At 57.2% G+C, this 26736-nt stretch overlaps 1 protein-coding gene across 1 annotated transcript in view; it reads right to left on the reverse strand.

The window, feature by feature from the left end:
- Positions 1-8502: 8502 nt before the first annotated feature.
- LOC130148922 (fibrillin-2-like) overlaps positions 8503-26736 on the reverse strand; it is a 111400-nt gene continuing 93166 nt past the window's right edge. The window contains exons 38-65 of the mRNA XM_056338059.1: positions 26575-26643; positions 26158-26283; positions 25732-25857; positions 24914-25063; positions 24308-24379; positions 23103-23228; positions 22508-22633; positions 21918-22043; positions 21565-21681; positions 21181-21309; positions 20439-20558; positions 19949-20074; positions 19710-19862; positions 19202-19267; positions 18793-18918; positions 18440-18559; positions 17846-17968; positions 17426-17557; positions 16699-16824; positions 16260-16466; positions 15933-16058; positions 14671-14793; positions 13894-14010; positions 13502-13630; positions 12758-12877; positions 12028-12259; positions 11329-11497; positions 8503-10555 (exon numbers count right to left, since the gene is read on the reverse strand). Of these exons, the coding sequence (XP_056194034.1) occupies positions 10181-10555; positions 11329-11497; positions 12028-12259; positions 12758-12877; positions 13502-13630; positions 13894-14010; positions 14671-14793; positions 15933-16058; positions 16260-16466; positions 16699-16824; positions 17426-17557; positions 17846-17968; positions 18440-18559; positions 18793-18918; positions 19202-19267; positions 19710-19862; positions 19949-20074; positions 20439-20558; positions 21181-21309; positions 21565-21681; positions 21918-22043; positions 22508-22633; positions 23103-23228; positions 24308-24379; positions 24914-25063; positions 25732-25857; positions 26158-26283; positions 26575-26643 (3857 nt within the window). The 3' untranslated portion in view covers positions 8503-10180. The remainder of the gene's footprint in view (positions 10556-11328; positions 11498-12027; positions 12260-12757; positions 12878-13501; positions 13631-13893; positions 14011-14670; positions 14794-15932; positions 16059-16259; positions 16467-16698; positions 16825-17425; positions 17558-17845; positions 17969-18439; positions 18560-18792; positions 18919-19201; positions 19268-19709; positions 19863-19948; positions 20075-20438; positions 20559-21180; positions 21310-21564; positions 21682-21917; positions 22044-22507; positions 22634-23102; positions 23229-24307; positions 24380-24913; positions 25064-25731; positions 25858-26157; positions 26284-26574; positions 26644-26736) is intronic.

The following is a 26736-nucleotide window of genomic DNA, read 5'->3' on the forward strand; positions in this document are numbered from 1 at the left end:
AATTCTGCTGCCTCTGAGGTGGTGTCCCAGTGCCAGGCACAGGGCGCATGCCCCAGGGAGGCACCCAGCTGCCTCCAGCTCCACCGGGGCGAGTGGACCCGCTGCGGATGGACGGACCCTTTGGCACACCGGAGCGAGCACCACAGCCCTGCTGCACTTGCAGGTAAAGCCTTTTCCCATCTCTAAGGAGCTGAGGTCCTAGAAATCCTCCTGCTTAGGCAGAAACTTGTTTGCCTGCAGTCCTCGTGAGGGCGTTTGCTTTCCTATCTCCCTGGCGATCGCGTTTGCTGTCTGGTTGCAACAGGCGGTTGTGCACCATGTGCAGTGATGCAATGAATATTAACCAAGGGGAGCGCAGGGAGCCGGGTCCTGCGAGACCTCGGGCTCCCACCGAGCAGCAGATGTGCTCTCAGCCTTTTGCTGGAGCCCTGTGTTAGTGCTTATGCTGCACTGCTCTCCTGGTCACAGAACCATCTTTGTTAGACATTCCCAGGACCCTGGCTGCATCTATCTTTTAAATTTGTCTCCTAGATGTCTCAAATAGCTTTGTATGGGGGGCAACAGTAGGGTTGTGCTTTTCAAAGCAGGGTTATTTTAGCACCATCCTAATGAATTTGCTCCGGTCCCTATTCTGTGTGCAGGCATTTCATTCTGGTCTCTGCGAAAGCTTCATTTGAATTTAAGCATTTTAGCCCCTCCTAGGTCTCCTCCATCAAAAGTAGCTCCAGTTTCTCCTTTGAAGACATTAGTCTTATTTCTCATCCTTATATAATTGTAAATGTCTATTTTGGGTTATAGAAGTACTGAGTTGGGTCTATTTAAAAGTGTGTAAACGGAGTAATTCCCTAGCTGTTCGGCTGCACTGACGACACCGTGCAATTAAGCCCTGCTCCGTGTGGCTCATGCCCTGTCATCTTCCAGCTCCATCCTTTGAGCGTATCAAGCCTTTATGGTGCTTTATTGTGCAAATCACGCAGGTCTGGGTTTTTTAATTCGTGCTGACAAAACACACACCTTTCAGTGCCAGATGCTGCAAAGCTGCCGTAACCTCCCAGCCCCCTGAGACAGATTTACCGGTGACCTGGGGAGCTGCCTCGTTGCTCAGACCCTGCACAGGGAGCTGGGCTCCCCGCTCCCCATCCCTTGCACACCAGCTGCACCGAGCTGGACTAACGTGGAGCGAAGCACGGCTATGCCAGGGCTCCCAGCTTCATCTTTTATTTGCTGGTGGGAGTAAACTGTTTGAAGGAGGAACAGATTATTTTCTTTTGAACAAGGTTACCATGCTGTAAATTGGAAGTAAGCAATACCCAAAATGTTAGATTCCAGAAATTGCTTTCCGGCTGACACAGAAGGCTTTCTCCAGCTGCTTTCCCTAATTAGGCTCTGATTCTGCTTTGGACACTTCTTAGAATCATGGAATGGTGTGGGTGGGAAGGGACCTTTAAAGGCCACCTGGTCCAGCCCCCTGCCATAAGCAGGGACATCTTCAACCAGACCAGGTTGCTCCAAGCCCCGTCCAACCTGGCCTTGAATGTTTCCAGGGATGGGGCACCCACCACCTCTCTGGGCTCTCTGTGCCCGTGCTTCACCCTCAGCGTAAACATTTTTCCTTATAGCTAGTCTGGATCTCCCCTCTTTTAGTTTAGAACCATTACCTCTGTCCCCATCTCCCTTATAAGCCCCCTTTAATTACCAAAAGGGCGCAGCAGGGTGTCCCTGGAGCCTTCTCTTCTCCAGGCCTTTGTGCTTTCCCATCCACTACCTATCCCTACGTCTTGACTCCTGGTTAAAAACCTGCAAGGACTTAAAGGGTGGAACAAGCTGGCGCTAGCAGGAGTGTCTGGGTGTAGTCCAGTGAGCAGGCTGAGTCATGCCGGTGCTGTGCAGCCCCATCCCTGCTGAGCGCCCATAACCTCCCTTCACTGCCCACTCACATTCCCAGATTGGAGGTGTCTGTAGTGGGAAGGGTGAGCCCTCTGTACCAGATGGCATCCTGCATCGGTAAACACGGCTCCATACTTCTTTTTAAATTAATATCTCATTAGATATTTGCCATTCCCAAATTAAATGTTTAATTCGTGGTTCATACCCAGAAAAATCTCACCGCAGCGTTGCTGAATTGTTGACAGTGATCCTCTTCCTTTGTGAGCTCAGTCCCTATTAAGCAATTTCCTTGCTCATGTATTCTTCTTAGTTACTAAGGGAACATGAATCTTAATAAAACTCAATCAAACGTTCCTTAAATAACAGCTGCCTTCATTTAACTGTCTTATCAGCAGGTTTTTTTTGCTCTGCTCAAAATTCCCGGGAAAGTAAGATCTGATTCTTCACACAGTAGTGAAAAAGCAATGCATCCCAAATGTGAGGGGAACCCTTTATCCTGAGTACTACAGGATAAAAAAATAGGGATACTATTTAGCAGAAAATCTTCTGTTTTCTCCTGAACGTGCCCGTTCCTCTCTGCACTTCTGATGTGTGAGTTAGCTGGTATCTCCAGATATATGATTTGTGCTTGGGTACCTTATATTGCAGCAGGGCCAGTCCTGAGCATCTCTGGCATCGAGAACCATGACGGGAGATTTTTCTAACCCAGATGCATCAGTGGGAAGCACAAATCTCTCCTGAGCACAGAGAAGCGCAGCGGAGAGGCAGCAGTGCCCCAGCCACATGGTGCTTCCAAAGCCCGGGGAGGTCCCAAGGGGTCCCAGGGCAGGAGGAGCTCTGTGGGTGGCTCAGGCTGTAGGGAGCTGCACCCGCCCCTGAGAGCTCCGTGAGAGGAGCGGGATGCTCTGTCCCACCCGTGCTTCTCCACGGGTGGGGATTCCTCCCCCAGACAGCACCACACGGAGCCACCACCCACGAGCTGTGGGGGGAGACCCAGGTGCCCTCTGCCCAGGTGGCAGCTCCTCCAGCTCAGGTCACTCAACCCCATCCTCCTGCCCTTCCTCAAGCTGCGCCACGGGAGGTTTAGGCTGGATATTAGGAAGAATTTCTTCACCAAAGGGTTGTCAAGCACTGGGACAGGCTGCCCAGGGAGGTAGTGGAGTCACCATCCCTGGGAGTGTTTAAAACACCTGGTGCTTAGGGACATGGTTTAATGGTGGCCTTGGCAGAGCTGAGTCCATGGTTGGACTTGATGGTCTTAAAAGTCTTTTCCAACCTACACGGTTCTGTGGTTCTGTGATGTGGTACCCGTGGGAGCCCTGTTTGACTCATACCTGCATCCCATGCTCAGCTGGGGCTATGTGGGGGGAGGAATAAAGCCCAGCATGACAGAAGCTTGACAGCCTGAGGGGCTGCTGGATGGAGTCACACTAGGGGTGGCCAACATCCTCTGAACGTGACACGGGACGCAGGTGTAGTTTCCCTTTAGGGAACTGCACTGGGCACTTCCCTGCGATAGTGCAAACCCGACAAATGAGGGCAAAGCCCCTGCTCAGCCCTGAAGGAGACTGGGACCCTCGGCAAGTACCTGGGGATTTGCTCTCAGTGGAAGTGCCAGGACAGCTGGTTTAGGGTGGTGGTTGGAGTTCAGAGGTACCCTGGCCAAACACTGATGCAGGGATGCCAGCTGGGGGCTCGCCACCCCCCGTGGGCAGGGGTCTCATGGCGGTGCTCTGTCCCAGAGGAGAGCAGGGCTGGCGGAGAGGGCACCCCGCGTCTGGTCTAGACATGAGACATGCCTGGGACGGGAGAGTACCAAATAACCAGGGTGAAAAGTCGGAGAACAGCTGGGCTCACCTTGTTGCTGCTGCTCTTGCCCTTTATTTTGCTGCTGTTACATTAAATTATTTTTAAAGCCTGTGAGCGCTGTTCCTCCTGCTGTCCCAGGAGCTGCAGGTAAAGGGAGAAGGTCCTCAGCACGTGTCCGAGCCATGCTGAACCTGCTCTGGTCTGCAGCTGGGGGCCCTGCCCTTGGGGCTGCTTTAGCTCTGCCTTTTCCTTTCCCACTGATACTGCTCCCAGAGACACTATTGCTGCCCGCGAGGGCAGGGAGATGTTTCAACTGTTTCCTGATATCTCCCAGTGGGGCTTTTCTTTTATTTCCTGGAGTCTCCACAGCACTGAGAGCACTCGAGCTCCAGGATGCTGCAAGGGGATGTTGGTGTAGATGTTCTCCTAGGTGAACTCCATCCAGTCTGATGAGACACTGAGAACTTCAGGCGTGCCTTGTGGCGTTTCTCTACAACTCCTAGTGACTGTGGTCCTTTTAACCTCTTCTGCTATCTTTGTCCTTCTGTTTTGCATCCCTAGCCCAAGACAGCTGGACCCTGGAGATCTTTCCTCAGTGACGTGGCTGTTTGGACACAGCCTTCTCCTCCTCCCATTGCAAGAGCAATGCTAGTGACCCCACGCAGCTGCAGTGAGGTAGGTGCCCTCCTTCCCCATCCTTCTTCTATACCTGATGCAAAACCAAAGGCAGTCGCTGTGCTAGGAGAGATGTGGCAGCTGGACACGTGTCCCTCAGCAGGCAGGAGCAGATCCCAAGCTTGTGTCTGGCTTGGGAGAACTTCAAGCCCAGACTAGGTAAAGCCCTGAGCAGCCCACTCTGGCCCCACAGCTGAGAGCCTTTCCAGTGGAAATTGTCCTGTGATTCACAACACCTGCTCCAAAAGGCCCTGCAGCACAAGCCTTAGCAGATGGGCACCTTCTCCAGAGGATTGCTGGGGATTTAAGGGCAGACCTGCAAGCTTGGCACCAGTGCCCTGGGCTGCCCATGCATCCCATGCCTTCGTGTGCCCTGCGATTGGCTTCTTCAGCTTGCTAGAAAATGAGAGATCCACCTGGGAACCTCCCTGCCCCTGGTTATTTAGCAGCGTTGCTGTAGCCCATGGCTGTTCCTCCTCCCTCACCATCTCTGCTTTCCCTTCCAGAAGCTCTTGGCTTGGGCAGGAGCGAATCCTGAGCTCGGCGCAGCCGTGCCGGTGGCGATGGAGTAGCCAGTGCTCTGGGTGCACGGGCATAGCGGGAGGCTGAAGCTGGCTGCCCAGGCTTCGGGGCGGCCGAATGCGCCCTGCCCACACGCTCCTCGCCTCTGCCATGAATGATGCATCGACGATGGATTATGAACTGCTCTCCCCCTCCTTGGTCGAGCACCCAGCCGGCACAGCGGGTATGGATGCTGAGCAGAAAACCGTCTTTGCCTTTGTCATCTTCCTCCTGGTCTTCTTGGTGATGCTGATGGTGCGCTGCTTTCGCATCCTGCTGGACCCCTACAGCCGCATGCCCGCCTCCTCCTGGACCGACCACAAGGAGGGGTTGGAGAGGGGCCAGTTTGACTACGCCTTGGTGTAGAGGGCAGGGATGGGGCGAGCCTGGGTGCTCCGTGTGCCTCCCACCCCAGCTGGCCCCGGCCCCGGCCCCCCCTTCCTCTGTGGTGTTGCCCTGGGCCAACAGGGATGCTCTGGGCAGGGAGGTGAGATCAGGCTCTTGTCCGGGGTGGGTTTTCTAGGGGTTTCTCTCTTTTCTAAGCACTTTTCAGTTCTCTTCGCAGTCTGCAGGACTCTTGGAGAGATGTGTTGGAGGGGTGATCTGACTCCGCGTGGTCCCTGCTGCCCATCGTGCCCCCGGGCAGCATCGTGTGCTGTGGTGAGGGGCAGGAGGCGATGGGGCAGGGCATGGCGGGACCTGCCCTCGGCCACTGCCCTCGGGGCTCCTGGTCTGGGTGGCTCTGCCTGGTGCCAGGCCAGAGCTTTGACCCCCACCTCCTCCTGCCCCCCACATCGCCCTTGTCTGTGTCCTCTGGGGAGTGCTGCCCATGGCCCAGTGCGTGTGTGTGTGTCCCTGTAGCTGAGCTGTGTCTGTCAGGGGGTTTATAGGCACCAGACCCAAGTGCTGGCTTTGTTCCTCTCTGTGTGGCAGCCCCAAGTGCTCCCCCCACCCACAAGTGAGGGGGAGATGGAGACCCCCCCACGCGCAGCCCCCTTGTGGCATCCAGCCCTGCAGCCTGCTCTCCGCTTCACACTGTAGTGACCTGTCCCTGCCCAACTGGTGGAAATGGTCTGAGCGAGGTGCAGCCACGCAGTGACCCGCAGACCTGCCTGGGTGGCCCCACTGGGATCCCAGGAGGGATCCCAGGTCCCACCCAACACTTGGGAGATGCTCCTCAGCCAGCCCAAGCCTGGGGCCTCCCACTGGTATCCCGCTCTGACCAGACCCTGCTCCAGCAGGATCAGGGTGGTCTCCCCATGTCCAGGGGGTTGCTGGGGGTGGCCGGCCTGTCCTTGGCCATCCTGCGTCTGGGTATCGGAAGGGCTGTGTAAGTAGCCGAGGGGAAAGCAAGGCTGTCCTCCTGCCCCTCTGCGGGAACCACGCCTGTTGAGTAGGGGTGCTGCAGCTAGCCACAGGGCTAGCAGAAGCCATGGTGGATAAGGGCAGCGGGCCAGTAAGATGGTTTGTACTGAGGGATTTGAGCCTGTGGGGGAGAACCTCTTTCCCCACCATGGAAATAAAGCTGCACTGTGCTAACCCCACACAGCTCTTCCTCTGCTCTTTGACGCGTCCCGTCAGGCACCCAGAGGAGTGCCGGCTGCTCCCCCCGGGCCACGGTGGGCTGCCCCCTCTCTCCGAGCCAAGACCCCACATCTCCCAGTACAAGCTGGAGCTGCTCCGCAGGGGATGGGTGACACAGGGCAGGAGCATCCTGCTGGGGTCTGCACGACACGAGCAGCAGCCTGGTAAGTTCTGCTGCATCCAGAGGGACCTTCTGGATGCGTGGGTGTGGGTCATGCCCAGAAAGTCACACGAGCACTGGCACGGAGGAAGAGGCTGGGTGGCTGCTGGATGCTGCAGACAACGTGGGTACCCCAGCCCAGCACCCTGCTTCTGCACCTCCTCTGGCACCACTGGCCCACACAACTCTGACTCCGTGCACCCACCGCCGGGCGCAGGGAGCTGCTGGAGCGGCAGTTTCCAGCTGCCTGAGCTCAATGGGAGCGTACTTTCCTCTGCCCAGGTCACTGCATGAGTGTGTTCCCCCCCCCCCAGCAGCGCCCCCGCTCCCACCACCCAGGCAGGCAGTGGGCTCCCTCCCAGGCTCAGGGATGCTGCAGCCCTGCCTGCCCTCTTGTGGCACATGGCTCTGCGTCCGGAATGGAAGGCCAAGAAGAGCTAAAAATGAGAGTATCAGCCTGGAACTGGGGTTTGAGCTGGGCTCAAGCAGCTGGACCCCGACTCCTGGCCACGCAGCAGGATCCCTGGCCGAGCCGTGCATCGCCCACCCGACACACCCCATTCACCCCACAGTCTGGCCAAGCCCCGCGTTGCCCGACCTCTGCTCGGCACAGCCACGGCCCAGCAAAACCACCAGCGAGCAGCCAGAGCGGTGCTGCTCCTCTGAGGGGGTGAGCCAGGAGCCCAGGGTGAGCGCAGCACCAGCAGTGCCCTCCCTAAGCGCAGCACCAGGCAGGGCGAGCGTGGCGCAAGTGGTGGCAGCAGCAGGTTTTTGCCCCTGTGACCTCTCCACCAGCCCTCTCTGTGCCCCTTTCACCCCTGTCCTGGTCCCTGCAGCCTCTCTTTAGCCTGGCAGCGATGCTGGCCTGGGTGTAGCCAGCCTGCCGGTGGCATCGCTCCACTCAGCCGTCTGGCACCACTTGCCTCCCGCTCCCCTCGCTGGGAGGGAGCAAAGCATCAGGAGAGACTTTGCTGATGTCTCTGTCCCTCCTTCCTCACCTGCCTTCTGCTCTGAGGCTTTGGTTGGTTTATTTTTGTCTTTTTTTATTTGGAGCCCCCACAGGTACCGAGACATGTGGAACTGGGTGAGGCTGCATCCAGAGGGACCTCCCGGATGCATGGGGGGGGGGTGTCATTCCTGGAGAAGGTGCTGTGCCCCTGGGGAGGGCAGGGAGGGAACCAGCCTGGGCCCCCCCGTGTTGGAGGGAGGACGGGTCCTGCCACACTCCCACCGTGGCCTCCCCATCATCCCTTGACCCGGCAGGTGGGCACGGTGCTGCATGGCCCCCAGACACAGAGAAAGACACAGAACCACTTAACCCAAAATAATTTTATTGTTGCTGTTGCTTCTGATACAAAAAGGAATTCCACAAAGAGCCACCTCTCTGTGCGGGACAAGGGGGCACAGGTTTTGGGTTTCAACGCTTCCCCAAAAAAAAACCAACCAGCAAGAAATGTCAATACAAAAAAAAAAAAACAAACCCAAAAAACAAAAACAACACCGCACCAGAGAGGAATGAAGGAAACCTTGAGCTTTTTCATTTGAGACTTTTGGCTCAACACACACACACAAACTCATCTCTGCTAATTTATTATTATTAATTTTTTTTTTTTTAAAAAAAGCACCTGTTGGAAAACCAAACCAAAACAAAATAATAATAAAAAAACAAAAACAAACCCAAACATCAGGCCACCCATCCTGTCACAAGCTCTGGGACTCTTGCAAAATCCAGAGTCTGGAGCTGCGTTATGCAGAAGAGTTTTCAAGTTTGACATTAGCCCAAATACAGTATACATACACTTCCCCCACCCCATGCGGCGGCAGCGTACCAGGAAAAAAAACACACCCCCAGGTACCAAAAAAAAAAAAAAAAAAAAAAAAAGCTACAGGAATATGCACTCCTCACAACAACAAGCAATCGTAACTTTGGTGGTTATACATAAATATGGAAGGGTGGATGATACAGTGCACTATCGCTGACAATTCGGTACCAGCACCGGCTCCGGGAAGCTGGGAGCACCTCGGGGGGGGGTAAGGTAGTCGTGTGTGTCACTGGGGTGGATTAGCACCTTTGCTGCCCTGCCACCACGAAGGGCTGATGTGGAACTGGAAACAGATTCATGCAAAACTAGGAAATGGCATTGCAAAGACCAGCCGTGTGAAGTACACTCTTGAGGGGGGGAAGAGAAGCCCACCTGGACAGGCTGCTGGAGGCAGCAGGGAGCCCTCCGTTCACTTACAGTTAAGATTTTCCAGACTCTTTGTAGTGCATTTTGTTTGTCTGCATTAACTGGAGACTGTCCGTCTTGATTGTCACCTCGGACTGACCAAGAGGTATGTGACATCCAGAGGGGTGTGACTTGTGGCCCCCGTTTTCAGAAGTTCTGACCGCTGAGGGCACAACCAGGCTCTGGCTGTCCCTGCCTCTTTCCTCGGGGCAGGCTGCAGAGACACTCCCCGCCCCTTATCCCCATGGTGCTCCTGCTGGTGGGAAACGTGTCACAGGATTTTCAAACCCTCACATGGCTGGTGGCCAGGAAACCCTGCAGCATGCCACACGCGCCCTGCCAAGCCCTCCATCCCCTCTGGCATGGGAAACATCTAGATGCTCTCCAACCAGACTCGTGACATCTTTCCTGCTAGTTTAGTTTGTCCAACCACATTCAAAAATGCCGTTATCTGCCTTTCCCCGGAGCTCCTCCTTACTTACAGAAGGACGCCTTAACGCCTGGACTTGCTGGAGCTCTGGGAAAGCCCTCCCAGCTCCAGCTCTCCGGCACGTTCTGCGTGCCGCGGTGTGAAAAGCCCCGGTTCCCTGCAGGAGCCTGTGGTCCCCCAGGCTGGCTGCTCCGCCATGCGACGTGGGCAGCCCCCACCGCCCCGGCGCTCAGAGGTGACCTTTTCCGTTAGAGGAGCCCAGAAGGACCAGAGGACACGGAGAGGACAGAGAAAGGCAGAGCACAGCCAGTGTAGGTGTGAGATGGTTCCTGCAGCACCACCGTGACAACGCAGAAGCAAAGGAGGAACGAGAGCTGATGGGAAATGCACTGACACCACACCATGCCACAGCTCCTTCCACAGCTGCCCCCAGCCCCCCCTCGCATTTCCAGGGCTGGGGGGGGCGGTGTATGGCCTGTGACCATGAAGGACAGGCGGCTTCCCCATGGCACTGCCCTTGCCAGCTCGGACGAACAGTACCTTGGTTAAAGGAGACAGGCAGGAGCTGAGCAGAGCAGGGCATCCCTGCTAACGGGGTTTGAACCCTTGGCAAAGCTTTTGTGAGCTCGTTGGCGGTGTGGCTTGGCTCAAGCACCCCGTGAAGTGGAGCATCCCTGCGTGGCCAAGGTGGGTGCTGAGCCCAGAGGGACATTTCCCATCAGTTGTACTGTGCAGCGGAGGAGGCGGCGGTGGGAGGTGCAGCGACAGAGGAGGCAGCTGTTCCCAGGTGTGGATGGCAAGGCTAAGGACTGCACTGGCGGCTGGGGGGGGGGGGTCTCACGGCTGTTAGTAGAGCTGGAGCTGGAGCTTCATCCTCAGTGCTTGGCCCAGCTCCCCTGCTAAGTAGTTGAGGTGGTTCTTGGCCTCTAGTTTCTGCAGTTCCCTCTTGCGGTACAGGGGCACGCTCACGATTTCCAGCAGGTAGGTGCCAGGCACTATTTTCTTGCGGCCGAGGTGCAGGTAGCTGAGCCCCTCCTTTTGGTGGATGCGGAAGTAGCCATCCTCATTCCCGTGGGAGATCAGGTACCGCACACGGTTCTCCAGGGGCTCCACCGCTGGCAGGAGCTCCAGGATGTGCTCCTTGTGAGCCAGGTCAGACAGGTTCAGCGTCATGGACAGAGGGGCGTCCACATCCATGCTGGCCAAGTTCACAGTGTGATCCTTTGAAAGGAAGCAGGTGCGTTACTTACAGATACCAAGAAAAGCTCGTGGCCAGGTGAAGGAGGACTCGCTTTAGAGGAGTTCTGCCCCACGGGCCACCCCAGAACAGCTCTGAGAAGCGGCTACATCTCCCGTGGCCCTTGCTCTCCTGTTGGCGTGTCGCAGACTGAACCAGCAAGCACAGTCCCTTATCCTCAGGGGAAGAACCACTAACTTCAGAGGCATTTTCCTCCCAAGGCCTGAAGGGCCCATAGTGACCTCCCAGTCCAATCTGTCTTTATCAGGCCTGTGAACTTCTTGGGGGAGCCCTGGACAGAGGCCAGAACTTCCCTCCAAGGAATAACCCGTGTTGATAGTGACAGGTTCAGCCTGGAGTCAGACAGCAAGTGCTGACCGTCCCCCATGGTCCTATGGGAATTGCTCCCCCGTCAGCTCCCCTTGCAACGACACGTGTCCTTTACCTCTTGGTTGCACATACCTCCAAACGTTTGTGGGCAAACCACACAAGTGTGTCACTTAAGATTGTCCTGACCTTCTCTAAGGTTTTGTGAAAGACCTTCCGTTCCTGCAGGACTTCTGAACTCAGTGGCACCCACAAACACCCAAGCACCCAGCATGGGCAGGTACCGAGTGAGCTGCTATCTCTGCCGGGACTGAGGCAGCCCCACAGGAGTGGGCACACACACGGGAACCACCCCAGGCAGCTATCCCCCAAGTGACCCAGCTCCTGCCTTGCTCCGTCCACCCCATCCAGGATGCCATGGGTTTCTTACCTGGTGCTTCACAGTGCCATTGACACTGCGCCGCTGCCGACCCCTCTTGGGGTAGCCATTTATCTTGCACTCATAGCAGGTTTCAGGGGAGAGCAGGTTGTCTTCATCCTCTTCTTGTGGGGCAGGAAGGTAGGAACCTTTCCCAAAACCCAAACCAGAAATACAGTGTCTGGTGGCAGAAGATCAGACAGACCCATGTCAGATTCACGCTTCAAGAAGGAAATCTTACCGTTGCCCTCACAGCTTCTCCATGTGGCACCCAGAAACTCAAGAAGGATCATGCCTGGGTGGAAGACATGGCTTGTGCAGGAAGACTTGTACACAGGACACGCCTGAGAGAGATCGCGCCATGTCTCATTTAGATGTGGCCAGTAGGTTTAATCTGCCTCATCCTGGGCTAGGTGGATCTGCAGGGCATCTGCTACAGTGCTAGCAGCTGCACTAGCCACTGCATTGGTGAAATGGGAGAGGAGATGCACATTTGTATGAGGATCCTCTGGTGGGTGAGGTAGTCTGGCATGGACAAGCTGAGGACTCGTGTAGGAAGGGGAGGCTCCTCGGGCTCCTTCAAATTGTGCCAGTGGCAGAGAGCAGAAGTGTGGTGATGGATCCTGCCTGGGGGCACCATGCACTTGGCAGCCTGCAGTATCCCCCAGGAACGTACAGGAGCCTGTGGGGACCTGCTGGCTGCTCTCTTACCCTTGTCCTGCTCGGAAGTAGCCGCCAGGACAGCCGCAGAGGTAGCCTCCGTCGGTGTTGGAGCAGCCATAACTGCAGGGGCTGCCGCCTGCTGAGCATTCATCCACGTCCTGGCACCCGCCGAAGGCTTGGTCAAAATCAAAGCCAGATGGGCAGACACACTTGAAGCTTCCCAGAGTGTTGTAGCAGGATGCAGAGCCGCAGGCGGTGGGGCTGGAGCACTCGTTTTCATCTGCACCCAAAGACAGCAGAACGAGTCAGAAGCTTAGTGGAAGGGAGCGCGGGTGCCGCTGGCACACCCCACGCCACACGGCCAAGGAAACCTGCCCACGGCCACCGCTGAGCTGGCGGCTCCCCTCTCCCAAGACCTCATCCCATGCAGGTCCCTGAAGGACTGCCTTGATTTTTTTTGTTTTATCTTCCTGCAAGGCAGGGAGCTGCTGGTGTCAGGAGCACTGGGAGCTCATCCCTCTGCAGAGCAGCTTCCTGACACTCCCTGCTGCGGGGACAACCCAGGGCAGTGCCAGGCCGGGCACGGGCACCGTTCCTGGGCACAGGCACGGTCTGTCTCTGGGACAGGGCAGGAAGATCAGCGCTAGGTTAGCAGAGATGAACCCAGAATGCAGCGTCAGAGGTGGCCAGGGGTGTCTGGAGAGGGACTTAGAGCTTAGCTGCCCTCTTCCCCCCACCCCACAGCCACACGATACAAGAGCCCCCACCCCACACTCACCCACGCACTGATTCCACTGGTAGTGCTGCACGTAGCCCTGCGGACAGCCGCAGCGGTAGCCTCCGAGCACATTCTGGCAGCCGTGCTGGCACCGATGGTTTCCATCACACTCATCCACATCTGCAGCAATGTAACACAGGCAGCAGTGAGAGAACCGCTCCCTGTCTCGTGGGCAGCGCTGGGTGCACAGGGACCACGCGCACATGGCACGGCCCGGCAGCCAGGACCCTTGAGGGTGCTTGTGTGGGTGGGCAGTTTTTCTGCCTAATTATGTCTCTGCAGCTTGAAACTGAATAACACCCTCCGCCCCAAGGCCCACCTCCACCCCCTTGCAGCCCCTGCTTGGACGGTTTTTTGATGGAAGGTCTGGCCTGGATCGTTACCACTCTGCTCCAGGCTGCCTGCGCTGAACACGGGCTTTTTTCCCTTTAGCTTAGCACGTGGTGAGTGTTGGCCGGCATGAGATCTGCCCTGATGAGGCACAGACCCGCTCCTTTCCCAGCCTTGGCTGCTACGGTTGCAGCACCGAGACCTTCATCTGCTTGTCCCAGAGCCAGCGTTTCTCCAGGCAGGTCAGGCAATGACCTCTCCTACGCACTGCAGCTCCCCTGTGGGTTTCTGGTGCCCCACAGTAAGGATTAGTCCCTTCTTGGCTGGACTGAGCTGCCTTAGAGACCGTGAGTGAACTGGGAACTCTTCCACGTGGAACATGTGCCTGTCAAAGCCCCAGAGACACAGACCCACCTTCACAGTTGACACCAGAGCTGTCCAGGGAGAATCCTTTCTGGCACTCGCAGTTGTAGCTGCCTGGCGTGTTCAGACACTGTCCTTTGGCTCCGCACAGAGAGGGCTGAGCCGTGCACTCGTTATTGTCTGCAAAACACCAGTGGCCACTTGCAACTCCATCCCCAGCGACGTGGCTGCGTGCAGCTTTGCAGACAGCTACCTCGCATCACTGAGCTCAGCCCCGGCTGAGCCGCATCCAGCCAAATCAGACACACAGCCCCAGGCTGACTGGAGCGGGGCAGTGCTCTGCAGCCAGGGCTGGGCCGCTGGAAAGGCTCTTCTGGGCTTAAAGCTGACCCACGGGGTCCTCGCTGGTGCTGTACAGCAGGGCAGCCAATGCCTCTACTCACCAATGCAGGATGAGTGGTGCTGAGTGAAGCCTGGGGGACATTTGCAGTTGAACCCTCCGATAATGTTCACACAGAGGAACTGGCAGTTGTGCTGCTTGGTGGAACATTCATCCAAGTCTAAAGTGACAAGCAGAAGAACATGTCTCAATTTATCTTACTGAGGTATCTTTTGGGTCTGAGTCTGTGGCACCTGCGTGTACATGGCGACACACAGTGGTCCTGGGCAGACCAGGACTGCACGGACCAGCCTCAGCAACGACACCCCCCAAATTCTTACGTGAGACTAACGAGTCGCGGGAGCCTCTCCCCACCTCAGCTGCTGCTCATATACAGACACATTTGGGAGGCACAGAGACTTTTCTCTGCCTCTGCTGTAATCCACAGACCCCAGACTCTCCCAGACCCTCAGGCCACCCTCCTCGCAGCCTGACACACTGGTGTTGTGGGAGATGGGCAAAGCCTGACAGTGACTCCGACACACAAAGCCCATTTGTTGGGGACATGCAGCCCCTGGAGCTCAGCACAGCTTGAGAAATGCTGTGCAGGCTGTAGGAAAGGGCACGGAATATTTTTTTTTCCCCTGATGAGACAGAAGTGTCTGTGGAAGGATGAAACCCTAATGCATCACTCCATGAGGGTCCAGCACGGCACCTCTTTCAGTGCCTAGCCTTGTCCCGTGGCTGAACTGGCTGTCCTGTCCCGTGTTACCAGCTCTTGCCACCCTCCCTGCTGCCAGAGATGAGGCAGGGTCTCTGCTGCCTTCTCCTGGGTGAATACCTTTGCAGATCTTCCCATCTTCTTGCAGAATGTACCCTCGGGGGCAGGAGCACTGGTAGCTGCCTTCTGTGTTCTTGCAGATGAAGTTACACGGCTTAGGGGACTGGTTACACTCATCCAAATCTAGACTCGAGAGATGAGACACATGAGCATTCACAGGTGGTGCTGCTGGATGGGGTCCCCAGCACCCCTCGGACCATTCATTCTACCAAGGGGCTCCTGAATACAAGGTGATCCCAGGTTTCGTGGCCCCACACAGCCAAGTGCTCAGATGGCCCTATGGATTCTGGCACTCCCTGCCCCAAATAAATGCATCTTTTCCACTTTCCGGGAAGCAGGAGAGCAGAGACAAGGGCTTTAAGGGAGCACCTCGTTTGAGCCAGCACAACAGATCCAAGAGATCTCCTGCAGGAAAAGAGCCAAATCACCTCCCTGCTCAGATGTGGGATCTTGTGTGACATCTTTCCCAGCCCCTTCCCAGCTGAAGAGATGGGTAGATGCTCCTCCTGAGTACTGGGAACATCAGTGACGGGGCCAGCCCTGAACTTCTGGAGCTTTGTCTCCTCTGCCCAGCAGGGAGTAGCAGCAATGGCTCTGACAAAGCCTGTAACTTTGAGCCAGGCTGGAGGGCACAAAACTGGAGAAAGAGCAAGGATATCTAGAGAGGAATCCTGCCCAGGTGCTCAGGGTCATTTCTGCTCTACTCCTAGGCACAGTGCTTGGTTTCTGGGGGCCAAAGCTGCTTTTCCACCCAGTGTCTAGGACATGCAGCTGCTGGCATCGTCTTGAACACCATCTCAGTACTGGAAGTACAGCACATCCTCAGTGCCTTCAGTATTTCCCCAGATGCCTGCAGCTGTGATTCCAGGGGTGCCTTTTATGTCAACATCTGGATTCCCAACGTGGCGCTCAGGCTGGCTAGAACCAGCTGCCCTGCCAACGCAAGGCTTGGCTGCTCATCTCTGGGTCTCGCTCCTTGCCAGTCCCTGTGACTCCTGGGGTCAGAGGGAGAAGACAGGAAGCCTCACTTTTAAGGAGTTAAACAACATGGAGCGATGACTTTGATGTCTAGAAGACCATGCAATAGGGCAAAGTGTCCAGAGCCCTGCTACGGATATGCAGGACGGCATGGCCGGAGGGGAGGGCAGAGGGCAGGTCCCAGGTGGGGGTCCCAGGACCCTCTCTTTGCATGCTGAGAAGGAGTGGAAGCCTGCCGAGGCCAAGGGCTGCCCAGAGACACGGGTCTCCCCCTCCCGACTCACCCACGCAGGCGGTGCCCGTGATATCGGCGGTGTAGCCCAGCCTGCAGTGGCAGCGGAAGGAGCCGATGCTGTTGATGCACTGTCCGTTCCTGCAGAGGTTGGGCAGCACCTTGCACTCATCGATGTCTGCGGGAGGGAGGGAAGGACCTGTTATTGCCAGCGCTGCCTCTGCCCCCCTGCTCCCGCACCGGGGCTGTGTCACACAGGCTTCTCGTCCGCTCCAGGCACTGTGTAGGTCTGTCCCAGCCAGGTCCCGGGGGAATTCCGCAGGTACCCACATCTCTGCTTCCCCCCTCTGCACTGAAGGTGATGCGGGCCCCAGCTCACCTCTCCCGTCAGTGGAGTACCCCGGCCCATGAGGACACATTTTCTTGTACTGGGCGGTTCCAGGGAGGGGACAGAGTTCACACTGGGGGCCCCAGCTGCGCCCGCTGTTGCAGCAGCACTCGGATTTGGTGACCAGGTTGCGGTTGGTGGAGGACATCTGGCACATGGTTTGCAGTACTTCAGTGAAGCAGAATCCCTGGCGGGTGTCTGGACAGGAGAGAGCGAGAACACAAGTTCAGGATTTGAGCCAGTGTCAGCATCAGGGAGAACCTGTCCAGCCTGTGCCAGTTCCAGCACGGAGGGCAGTGTGGTTTGAATAATGCTAAAGGTACAGGTGATGCTCCAACATCCTCTCTATTTGGAAACCCTGAAACACTTGAAAAGCATCATCTGCTACTAAAGAGAGGCTGCTCAAGACCCACCAGGACTTGGTGATTACCAATACACTCTGTGCCAGAGGGGCTGACTTCAAAACCTTCATTGCAGTCACAGCGGTAACTTCCCACCGTGTTGATGCAGCGGCCGTTGGGGCAGATTCCGGGCTTGGTGCGACACTCGTTCTCATCTAGGAAAGAAGGAACCACAAAGGGTTGTGAGGCACAGGACAAATTTCAGCTTTCCATGAGTCCCCAGCGCTACCACTCCGTTTGCAACACTGTCACATAGTCCTCAAGGACAACTTCCACATCCTTAGGCAGGTGAGGGACACATCCACCTGCCCAGTGGCTCAGTACCCGGCTCCCCTGGTTTGCACATTCTCCACCTGCAAGTGGCCAAGCTGCCAGGCTGGGATCGGAGCTGGGCTCGCTCCACCTCCCTGCTGTGCCCCATACTGCGCAGGTCTGGGCTGCCCACTGCTGGCCCTTGCAAAAGCAGCTCGGTGCAAAGAAGCTTGACACGGACATGGAAAGACACAACAGAAAGGACACATGGCCTAATGCTGTGTCACCCTGCGCTGGAACTGCGTAGACATGTGGGTCCAGGGATGAACAGGGGTTTTGTGTCTGTAGGCACCTAGTAGGACATACAGGGAGTTCTGACATATGGGAAACCCTGGGGAGGAGCTGTTTTGACAGAAGGATGTAAAATAAAGCTACACAGACGATATCTAGAGGAGGATGGTCTCCAGCCCCGCTAGGAATCCCTCCCAGCCTGTCCCTTGGTACCTGTGCAACCCTCGCCATCGGGCCGACGCTGCATTCCTGGTGGGCAGATGCACATGAAGGTCCCGATGAGATTCTTGCACAGCATCCCTCGAGACTCGCAGTCGTGCAGCCCCTCTGCACACTCATCCAGATCTGCAACCAAGAACCTCATGAGACCACGTCCAACCTGCCAGCTCCATGGCACTGTGGGGGCAACTGAGAACTGAGTGCTCACATCTGCACCGCTCCACCACCCCTCCTGCCTTGGCCCAGGCTGGCTGGCACACCGCACGGGCACCCCGGGAGGGGAGGCTGAGTGCAAGCCCAGAGATGCCAGCTCAGAAGTCCTGTCTCCTCGCTGTACAGCACCAGGGACCGGCTAAGGGCAGGGGGCTGGGGAGAGTGTGGGGGCTCCCCGGTGGGTGCAGAAGGGGATTTTACCTCTGCACATTCTTCTGTCTTCTCGGAGGGCGTATCCAGATGGGCAGGTGCACTCATAGGAGCCAAAGGTGTTGATGCAGCGGAAGGCGCAGAGCAGGGGATTCAGCGCGCATTCGTTGATATCTGGGAGGCGAGAGAGAGGAGGGGGCTCGACCCTGTGCTCTCAGCAGAGTCAGCTGGGCAGTAACAGTGGTGGAACCCCCCCCACTGACACAGGAGTGTCCCCCCCTCCCCGTGCATTCATCTCATGAGAATTCTGTTCCACCAAGGCCTCCTGTCATGGTCTTCAGTTGCAGAGTGGGACAGACACCTGGTGTCTCAGCAGCTTTGATGGGACAGGGTCCTGGCTCCGTGGTGAGGCATCTCCTGCATTTAGGCAGGTCTCCAGGCCTCCTCCTGGTCTCCAGCCTCAAAGGAAGCCGAAGGGCGCCAGTGCTGATGTACACACTGATGTGGAGAAGAGCCCCAGCCAGCTTTTCTGCACTGTCCATTGGAGGCTGACCCGAGTGCTGCTCACCAGCAGTGACCCAGTGGGGCCACCAGTACGGTCCAGTACGCAATGAGGCTGAAGGGACTGTCCCACAGCTGCGTTACCTTCACATGTCATCATGGGACCTGGCTCAAAGCCCTCATCACAGGCACACTCGAAGCCTCCCACCACGTTGGTGCAGGTGCCGTTCCCACAGGGGTTGCCAATGGAGCACTCGTCGGTATCTGGAGGAAGCCGGGACCCCGTTAGTGGGTGAGCTGGGGGGGGAGGCGCGGGCTGGCCTCTTCTTGCAGCCAGAGCGCTCACGCCAGCAAAGCCAGGAGCCAGGGGTAAAAGGCAAAGGGACAGGGGAGAGGCAGGTGGGTTCTCGCCCCCCCCCCCCCCCCCCCGCTCGTAGCCTCTGACATGAGGAGGTTAAGAGCAAGAGCGAGCGGGTGGTCCCTGCGCAGACCCTTACCCACGCAGTTGACCCCTGTGTAGTCCAGGTTGTACCCGAAGGGGCACTCACAGCGGAAGGACCCGTCGGTGTTAATGCAAGCCCCGTTTATGCAGACACCCAGGTTCTCCGAGCATTCATTAACGTCTAGAAGGGAAACCAAGGCAATGAAACCTCCTGTCAGCATGTAGCCAGAAACAGCCTTGTCCTCTCGGGGACTGCAGACCCCCCATCTCAGATACTCCCTCTCCGGAGCTGGGGGCTGAACCTTTGGTGCGCAGGCAAAGACCGTGAGCCTGGGAGGGCACCCAGTCCTGTGTGCCCCCCTCCTGCCACCAGGATTCAGCCCTGCTCCCCAGACAGCCTGCGTTTGGTTGCTTCTAGGCAACCCTCCCACAAAGCATCTTCTCATCCCTAGCTCAGACCGTACCTTCTCGGGTGTCACCTGGGCCTGGGATGGCTCCATGGCCATATGGACACAGCTCCTGGAAGGCAACTGGAAGAAAGCAGAGACGTTTGATGTGCTTACAGGTGCTTCTACTGTCAGAAGCTGAAATGTGCTTTGGAGGCTTCTAGAGCATGGCCGAGAGCTTGGCAGCTCACTGCCCATGGGAGGCCACAAAACCCTGGCTGGCTGGAAAACACCTTGGATCTGGAGGCACCAAGATGCTTTTGCCCTTATCTAAAGCCCTGCAGAGAACTGAGAGCAGATCCAAAGCAGAAATACATGTGGCTGTGGTTGCTGGAGGGCCAGGAGTGCTGGTGTCCAGCATGGGCTACTCAGTTTCAAGGCAGCACCCTCCAGACGGAGGAGCCCACTTTGCTGGATGGCTTGCACCACTGGCTGTCTTGCCTGACCTGCACCCCTTCCCCACACTGCGCACATTGGAGACACACGCAGCCATCTCTCCCGTGGAGCTAGGTCCCAGCACACCTACCGTTCCCCTCCTGTGGGCACAGCTCACAGGGGTCTCCCCAGCCTTCTCCTGGCATCTTGCTGCAGCAGCACCGAGCCTTGGTGGTGTTGAAGGCCTTGGGGACTGAGCACTTCCCGTTGTCAAAGCGAGTGAAGCAGAAGCTCTGGCGAGTATCTGTAGGAGGATGGGGAAATGCACAGGTCACCACAGACAGCCAGGACGGTTATGGTCCCCTCCCCACTGCGATGAGCGGCACTCACCAAAGCACCTCCGGCCGTTATCAGACAGCACAAAGCCTGGAGGGCAGACACACTGGAAGCTGCCAGGGGTATTGGTGCATGTCCCGAAAAGGCAGATGTTGGGCTCCTCTTCACACTCGTTGATATCTGGGAGCACCAGGGATACATTACAGGGCAGCCAAAGGTCACTCCTTTCCTCATTGCACTAAATCAGCTGAAGCTGTGATGTCTGGGGAGCTCTGACACCTGCAGAACATCATCCCTAACCCTTAACCCACCCTCAGGGAAAATGGGACAACAAAGAGGCCAGGGCACAGCAAAAGCAATGAGCCTCCTCCATCGTGGGAGCAGGCCTTGCCCTGCTCTGTGCCCAGCTGCTTTCAGGAAGATCTTTGGGGGGGTGGGGGGGTGTATGCCCCAGCCCTCTCAGGAAGAATATGGTTGTTCTGGGAACAGTCTGAGGGGACCACAGGCTGTGCTGGAAATGGAGGAGGCGGAGAGGCAACATTACCGATGCAGTTGTCGTTCTGCACCTCATACCCAGGGGGGCAGATGCAGCGGAAGGAGCCCTCCAGGTTCTGGCAGGTGCCCGGGGAGCAGGTCCCAGGCAGGCTCACGCACTCATTGATGTCTGCAGAGACAGGGAAAAAAAACAGTGATAGTGTCCGTGCTCACCTCGGAGGACTTGCATGCAGGGTACCTTACTGCACCCGTGCCCCACGTGCAGCTGCACCCTGCTTTGCCCAGAAGATGCAAAGGAAGCAGATAATTTTCCTGGATGCTCTGCCTTGTGGACCCTGGGAACATGGACTCAGCCCTGCAGGAGGCTGCGGTGGACACGAGTAAGCAGAGCACGATATGCCCATCTGCCCCCACAGCCCCTGCCTGCAGGATGGTTCCCAAGGCAGCCCCGGTACAACTCTGCGTGCTTTAGGGGTATCAGCAGGACATTTCTCCTCACTGCCTGCAGGTCCCAGCACATGGAAAGGGGACTGGCTTGACTGTTCCCTGCATTGCTGGGAGGGAGATGCAGGCAGAGTGGGGCTCAATCCAGCTCTCCATGGGCAGTCAAATGACAAGCCTTTGGCTCCAGAGGACCTGGGGCCTTGGGAGAGGTTCTGGAGAGTCCACTGCTCAGTGGCCACTGATGGGATCAGCCTGGGGACCACATCTCACAGCACTGCACAGTGCCAGCCACGCCAACATATAGCTCAACCCACAGAGAAGGGCCAGCCTGCTGCCCGGACACTCACCTACACAGTTCTTCCCATCAGGGGTCCGGTCATACCCCTCTTGGCACAAGCACTGGAAGGAGCCGATGCTGTTGATGCACTGGCCGTTTCGACACACCTGCCCCACCAGGGATGAACACTCATCAATGTCTGTGGGAGGGAAATGATAAGCACAACGGGAAGAGAATTGCACAGCACGTGTCAGCGTGCCACCTCAGCCAGCCCCACACCTCTGACACACACAGCCACGGCCGGGTGACACCCAGAGGTCACTCCTACAGCTGCTGCCGGCTGACACCCAAAGCTGATCCCCTGTATGCCACTGTGTGCCACCCCATGCCCCGCAGCTGCTGCCGCGTTGACCCCAGCCAGTGGTCCACGCGGTCGGGGTTTGATGCAGCTCACCCATGCAGTCGTTATTGTGTGTCAGCTCGAAGCCGGGGAAGCAGAGGCAGTTGTAGGAGCCGACTGTGTTCTTGCAGGTCCCATTTCCACAGGGCTGTCGGTCACACTCGTCAATATCTGCAGAGAGAAGGTCATGGCCGATTCAGGGCCTGAGCCAGCTGAGTGCCGCTGCCTTGGGTGTGCAGGCAGGGTACAGGCAGCTGCATGAGACCCCTGTGGCTCGCAGGGGCAGCCTGGGATCGAGGGGACACTGTGGCCCTTGGCTGTCCTTGGCACTACCCAGCGGGTGCTGGAGAGAGCTCACATCCATATTGATATCTGACTCCCGGCAGGGCTGCGGCAGTCACACTGACCCATGCACATGGTCTGCTCCCCCGTGGCCTTGAATCCATTGTGGCAGATGCAGACGTAGCTGCCTTCGGTGTCAACGCAGTCCCCGTGGCTGCAGACGTTGGGGATCTCCTGACATTCGTTGCGACCTGAAAGAAAGCGAAGTGGGAGCTAGTGAGCAGGAGGGATGGAGCTAATGGGAAGGGCAGACCCCCGCCTGCGGGTGGGAAGCTGTGTCCGTGAACAGCAGAACGGGGTCTCTGTTTCCTGAGAGGTGGCTTCAGAAAGAACAAGATTTATGCACTGCAATCAGAAAAAAAAATAATTTAATTGGAGAAAATGGCCTGAGCTGCCAGACTAAAGCTGCACTTCACAATGACCTTTTCTCATCCCCAGGAGCCCACGGTCCTGGGGAATCACTCCAAAAGTACAGATATCCCATAACCACAGCACAGCCAGGTTGTGGTCCCAGACCAAGAACCCACGTGTGGGACTGGCATGTCCTTCACCCTGTCTTCCCTTGGGTGCACACATGAGGGTCTGCAAGGCCAGGCAGGGGCGGCAGCGCCTCGCGCGCATCTCTGGAATAGGTAGCAAAGAGCTCCCATCTTACCCACGCAGGCTCCGCTGGGCGACAGCTTGTATCCAGTGGAGCATTCGCACCTGTAACTGCCCGGGATGTTGATGCAGTCGGCGTTGCGCTGGCAGAGGTTCTCCCCACTGCTGCACTCGTCGATGTCTGTGGGAGGACAGCAATGCAAACCTTGACGGTGCAGAGCGCCAAGCGCTCACCAGGCACTGTCATCCTGGGGGGGCCGGAGTGGCTTCATGGAGTCAACTGAATTTTAGCTCTTGTTCCAATCAAGGTCAACCTTTTTTCAAGAAGTTTTCAACCCTTTTCTATTGCTTTGCAATAAAATAATGGGAATGTTAGTGACAACTCAAAATTTTGAGCCACTCACATTTGCAAACTTTTTCTGAAAGACCCCTCCAAAAAACCAAGGAAGGGAAACCCAGGTGGGAACATGAATGAAAATCAGCAGGTTTTGTCCAACCGTTGATGTGGAAAAGGAAGACAATTTCAAGAAGGCTGAGAACACGTAGACTCTGTCCATGTCTGCTGCCAGCCCTCACCCTGGTGCCCCATGAGGCGGGGAGACACCAGTGGCACACTGCGAGCCCCCCCAGGTGCCCTGGCTGCCCCTTACCTTCGCAGATGAGCAGGATGTTGTTGTAGCTGAATCCAATGGGACACTCGCACCTGAAGCTGCCGATTTGGTTGATGCAGACACCGTTCGTGCAGATAGCTGGGATCTCACTGCACTCATCGATATCTGCGCACAGACAACATCTCTCAACATCCCGGGAAGGCAGCAGGGAGGAAAGCATCCCCCATAGTTGGGAGACTGCTGCCCTTGCTTGTTCTAGGAAGAAGACTAGCAGGAAAGGGCTGCCAGACCAACAGCGGAGCAGCTCTTGGAGGACTGATGCTGGATCCTGCAGATCATGCTAGGCTGGGGCTGCTCTGCAGGGGGCTGGGCACACAACAGAGCCACACAAGGCTCCAAGCCGTCGGAGCCATGGGATTGCTGGCAGAACCTGCACAGCACATGCTGGGAGGGATCCTGCTCAGGACATCCACCTTGTTTTCTGCAAGTATGTCTCTGCAGTAACATGGACACTTGCCCAGGCTCTGGGACCAGGCTGCAAGTGGGAAGTTGTCCAGGGGGGTCACTGAAATACTGAGATGGCTCCAGGGCCCCTGGCTCCGTTGCTGTGCCCAGCACAATCCACCACCAGCCCTGCATCCCTTGGTTGCATTCGCCCTGGGAGCAGAAGATGAACTCACCTCCCTCCTCTTCAGCCCCCTGGCTGGCGCTGCCAAGGCCAGGTGAAGCAACGATTAACTACTCTTTGTCTGACAAACTACCAGCGAGTCCATCTTCCAAGACTGCAAAATGTCTGTAGGCAGCCCACAAATCCCAGGACTGTCAACAGCCCCTCTGGCTTCCCATCTCCCAAACCAGAAAGCCGAAGGCTCGGCTCTCAGCAGTGCCCTCCCGCTGTAGGGCTGGTGCTGCCGGCAGCGTGAGCACGAGGGCTATCACAGCGCTGCATCTACCTGGCCACTGGCCACTGCCAGCGGCCACTGGCCACCTGTCTCTCCAGGTGGGACAGAAACAAGCCACAATTACAAATGTGGGGAGGTCTGAGCAGCTCAGCCACGCAGGACATCGGCTTGAAGGCTTGGCCAGCAGCTTGCAGCCATGTCTGCCACCTCTCGTCCTTGTCTGTCCTCTGCTCGGGGCTTGACTTACAAAGGGAGGGGAAGAGAACCAGCGCACAAGCACCGCGGGAAGGAAGCAGAGGGGCAGAGAGCAGACCTGGCTCCGCAGGGCACGGGACAACTCACCGATCGGCTTCCCAGTGTGGATGTCGATGATAAACCCAGGGGCCTGGTTCCCACACAGGATCTGGTACTCGGCTGGAAGGGGAACACCGAGGTCATGGTCATGGCAGAGTGGGGTGCAGCAAGGGACAAGGGGGACGAGGCTGGACAACTATGGCTGGAGTGAGTGGAGAGGGGGGTCTGACAGGCTGGAGGGGATCTGCACAGTGCTCGGCCATGAGTTGCAAGGGCCAGAACATGGGGAACCCCAAGAAAACATGGCATCAGGCAAAGGGCTTACACACGCATGCGCTACAGGGGACACGCACACGCACGGCATCTGTGCGCCTCACACCTGGGTACAGACCCAGTCCTCCACGCAGCGCGTGGCCAGCACGCCCCACTCCAAAGCTGCCCCCCACACCCAGCCAGCCCACACATCATCTCCTCTCGGCAGATACTGTCCCAGTCCCCTTGTCCTAGTGCAATACACATCCCCACAGTGCTCACCCACAGGTGCCAGACACGATGCTCTCCCTTCTCCCCCTCTATTTTGTTAGTGTCTGTGCCCCAGAGCACACGGGATCGCTGGAAAAGCGAGGGGGCAGCTGCGGTGCCGAGATGACTTACGGCTGGCAGGTGTGGGGCAGGGCTCGCACGGCTTGTTCCAGGCTTTGCCGATGTTGTAGGAGCAGCAGCACATCTTCTTGGTCATGTTGAAGGAGAGCTCGTTCTCACAGGTGTCGTTGTAGTTGCGATAGCACACGCTCTTCCTCATGTCTGCAAAGGCAGCCCAGACAGCATCGTGTGCCACGATTATATAGATTTATTTTTATATATATGAAGCGCCTATCACCCTATTGATAAACATTCTTTGGAACCACTCTTGACATGGAATGCCTTGACCCAGGAATGGGTGCTGCCAGCCCCAGGGCACTCGCTGCTGGGGACAGGCCACCCTGTCCTGTCCTGGTGCTCAGGAACTGCAGGTGACACAGAGGGGAGCCCAGCAAAGTGGCTGCAGTGATGGGCTGAAGCCCTGCTCCCAGTGAGCGCTGGGTCCTGCTATTCTCGTACTAAATCCAAACCCCAGCATTGTACCAGCTATCGAGAAGACAAGAAACAACCCTCTCCCAGCCAAAAGCAGGACGCTGTGGCAGGCAGTGGCAATGCTCCGCTGGGTCTCTCACCACCCTGTGCCAGCCGCTGCCCCACAACTGCTGGCAGGGCGAGTGTCAGCCCCTCCGGCACAGGCAGCGTGCGCAGTGTAGGGCAGCGATGTGCCGAGGCACTGCTGAACTCTGTGTCCCAAGTCTCAGCCCCTTCTCCCAGCACTTCTGCTCCATCCTCAGCCATCCTCAGCCCATTGTTCACACTGGGCTGCCCAGGCTACCCCGCTGCATAGGGCACTGCAGGACCCCTCCCCACGGATCTGCACCGTGCCGTACCCATGCAGTTATTTCCTCCGTTGACTTGCATGTACTCAGGGGGGCACACACAGGTGTAGTTGCCGAGGGTGTTGTAGCAGGTTCCAGGGCCACAGATGCCAATGTGAGCAGAGCACTCATCGATATCTGCCGAATAAAGGAAACTGGAGGTCAAAGCACCAGGCACAGCTGGAGAAGGGTCTGACACGGGGTTGGTTCGGCACAAGGTATGGACGCGCGTGGCATGGGGACCAGGCTGGCCAGGCACTGGGAAAGGGGACAGGGTTTGTGATGAGGATGGGAAGTCTGGGAGAGAAGGGGGAACGGATTCCGCCAGCCACTCCCAGATACATGCACAACTCCGTTGCACACACACATACACACACACACACACGTGTGCCATACACGCCAGGCACACAGAGAAGCCCAGGCACAGGGTGCAGCTACCTTCACAGATGCGCGTGTCCTCATTGAGGTAGTAGCCGAGGGGGCACTCGCACTGGAAGCTGCCAAAGGTGTTCACGCAGTTGCCGCCCTGGCAGAGGCCCGGCAGCTCCTGGCACTCGTCGATATCTGAGGAGGGAGAGCAGCTGGGAGGTGATCACCGCCTGCCAGCCCGGCCCAGGCAGTGCCCTCACCCCGGGGTCTGCAGCGGGTTCGTCCCACCACTTCCAGGCACTGCTGGTGCCCAGGCAGCTGGAGAACATTCGAGGAATGCTCATACTCACTGTTTACCATCTGGTGGTCAGGGGCTCAGCAGGCACCCGGCCAGCCCAGCGTCATGGCAGGGGGTGCCTGTATGGGGCTGGGCTCCCCCAGCACCCAAGCCCCTGGAGAGGGGACATGGCGGCCAGGTGGGCTTACCTTCCAGGATGACAGTGATGGGGTTGGGCCGGAAACCTTCTCCTCCAGGGCACAAGGTCTTGTACTCAGCTGCGGAAAAAGTCAGTCAGGGGGATCCTGAGCTGAGCGGGCTCCCATGAAACAGGAGGGGTAGGGAGAACCAGGAGAAACCCAGGAGAAATA

Source organism: Falco biarmicus, chromosome 4 (genome assembly GCF_023638135.1).
Source record: "Falco biarmicus isolate bFalBia1 chromosome 4, bFalBia1.pri, whole genome shotgun sequence".
NCBI classification, from domain to species: domain Eukaryota; kingdom Metazoa; phylum Chordata; class Aves; order Falconiformes; family Falconidae; genus Falco; species Falco biarmicus.